The sequence below is a fragment of the Alosa pseudoharengus genome, unplaced genomic scaffold (genome assembly GCF_046254945.1).
Source record: "Alosa pseudoharengus isolate Yale_2024_CS ecotype anadromous, Long Island Sound unplaced genomic scaffold, YU_APseudo_1.1 YU_APseudo_1.1_scf_4, whole genome shotgun sequence".
Taxonomy (NCBI): Eukaryota; Metazoa; Chordata; class Actinopteri; order Clupeiformes; family Clupeidae; genus Alosa; species Alosa pseudoharengus.
This window is the reverse complement of record NW_027468774.1, coordinates 5,341,029-5,343,528: the sequence shown is the minus strand read 5'-3', so window position 1 is coordinate 5,343,528 and position 2,500 is coordinate 5,341,029. Positions and strand designations below refer to the sequence as shown.

General features: G+C 44.1%; 1 protein-coding gene across 1 annotated transcript in view; it reads left to right on the top strand.

Annotated features, from left to right (window-relative positions):
- The window catches only part of LOC143102228 (polyserase-2-like), a 35,813-nt gene that overhangs the window by 283 nt on the left and 33,030 nt on the right, over nt 1-2,500 (top strand). Inside the window, exon 2 of the mRNA XM_076265700.1 lies at nt 242-409. Coding sequence (XP_076121815.1) covers nt 242-409 — 168 coding nt within the window. The remainder of the gene's footprint in view (nt 1-241; nt 410-2,500) is intronic.

Below are 2,500 nucleotides of genomic sequence, written 5' to 3'. Positions count from 1 at the left end.
TTGACATAGCTTTATTGGTATTTATCAGTCAAAGCAAAAAGCAGACTTGACCGCATTTATAGTAGACTAGAGTCTATTAGAGTTACATAACTCATCTGTTCTTTACAGTAGAGTTTATAAGAGTTACAGAACTCATCTGTTCTTTACAGTAGAGTTTATAAGAGTTACAGAACTCATCTGTTCTTTACAGTAGAGTTTATAAGAGTTACAGATAGGATATCATTTGGAAACGTGTCCCCAGAGTTGGCAGTCACGGGTGGGGAGGGTCAGGGACTGGGTGGTGACAGCATCGGAGCTGGTAAACCAACACTGCAGCGTGCTGTTTCTGGACTTCCTGTTGTCTCTGCTGTCATGTCCAGAGTCCAGCGGCGAGGTAGGATTCTGTTACTCCGAGCCCACCGTCCCAGCGGTGAGATCCGGAACAGAGTGATATTCCATGAGAGTGATGTCACTGTGATCCAGCTCAATAAATAAAGCTCTGATGTCATCCTGTGACACAGCTCTTCAGAAGAGGAAGATGAGAGAGGAGAGGAGAGGAGAGGAGAGGAGAGGGGGATGTGTGTTTGTGTGTATGTATGTGTGGAGTGTGTGTCTATGTGTGTGGAGTGTAAAGTGTATTTATGTGTGGAGTGTGTGTTAATGGTGTGTGTATGTGTGTTAATGGTATGTGTGTGTGTGTGTGTGTGTGTGTGTGTGTGTGTGTGTGTAAGAGATCAGGCTCTGATCTTTTATCCAGCCTGCTGTAATATTACTCTAATGGCTGAAGAATACATTTGTCTGTGCCGCTCCTCTGATCAGCGTAACTGTTTTCACTGTTTGACAGGTGAGGGGCCAGGGGAGTTGGACCTGAGCCCACGGCCTCTCTCTCCCTCTTTGTCTGTCTCTCCCTCTCTCTTTCTTTTTCCTCCCCCTCTCCCTCCCTCGCTCTCTCTCTCTCCCCCTCTCCCTCTCTCCCTCGCTCTCTCTCTCTCCCCCTCTCCCTCCCTCCCTCTCTCTTTTTCTTTTTCCTCCCCCTCTCCCTCTCTCTCTCTCTCTCTCTCTCTCTCTCCCTCTGCTGGTGCCCTTTCAGAGGCCTGGGGACAGAACTGCCTGATTTTAACCCTTCCACTGGAGATGATCCCTCTCTTCCTCTCTCTCTCTCTCTCTCTCACACTCTCTCTCTCTCTCCCTCTCTCTCTCTCTCTCTCTCACTCTCTCAGAGACAGAATTGCCTGTGCCTGATGTTAACTCTGGTTGCCCTGGAGGCCTATGGATGGGTTGGAGCTTGTTAGTCGTGCAAACACAAAATGACAAACGAACAGCAAATGAAACCTGACAGCACAGAATGAGTACAGTAAGTTGCACTGGTAAACTGGTGTGTGTGTGTGTGTGTGTGTGTGTGTGTGTGTGTGTGCAGTCACTGATGAGACACGGTTGGGCAGTTTCAGGTGTTTACAGGTGAACACAGAGAGAGTTTTAACATTTCTCGCGTGCTTCGCGAAAATGGGGTCATATTGTTATACTGCAGGGTTCATTCAAACTGCACTGTCAACAATACTTCAGTGATTGACACACACACACACACACACACACACACACACACACACACATACAGGCCTGTACAAATGCACGTAACTTATGAGTAGCATATTAGTAGCTAAATCCAGGCCAGGTGAGGTAAAGACACAGTTGAGACCCATAGAGACCCAGGTTAATGACACAGGTGAGTCTCAATGTTAAAGACCCAGGTTAATGACACAGGTGAGTCCCATAGAGCAGAGCCATATAAAGGTAGAGTTGCGACAATGGGTGTTCAAAATTCGTTAAGGTCACGTGGTTCATGTAAACTTCAAAAAGTTCCCGGAAGTGATTGACAATGCATTAAAATGTATTAAATAAGTTACTGTTCAATGAGAGACAGAGCCACAATTTTGGGTAATTGACAGACAATAAATGCATTGATATACAATATTTATAACACAGTGTAATTATTGTGTAAACTGTGTAGTTATCCTACTATTACAACAATATTAAATTAAATTCCAGACTGTAGCCTGCTAAATATCGGAAGGTGACCTTTTTTTCTCCCTTTTACGTATGTGTCACTTAATATTAATTTCTGTACAAAACCAAGACGGGAGATTCTTTAGAAAACGCAATAGCACTCACCCCATAAGTGTAGCCTAGGCCTATCTAAATTATCGTTATAAAAAAAATGACCTAGGCCTAGTACGTGACTCAAGAGCTGTAAACAGTGTTTTTGAGACTGCGTGTTGCCTACAAAAGCGCATGGAGATTTTAATTTTGCAACGAGAAACTGTAACACAGCTAGTCTAAGTCTAACATTAACTTGTTTGAGTGTTCTCCCCAACGTTTTCTCTGGTAGTTCTTCACTGATCTGAGATAATGCCTGCTGTGGTAATATGACCGAGCTGATGCTAACAGCTGCAGCTCCCTCAAATAGGTTCTCATGCATATTAGGCTAGCTTTTGCAAATGAAAATGAACATAAAAAAAAAACA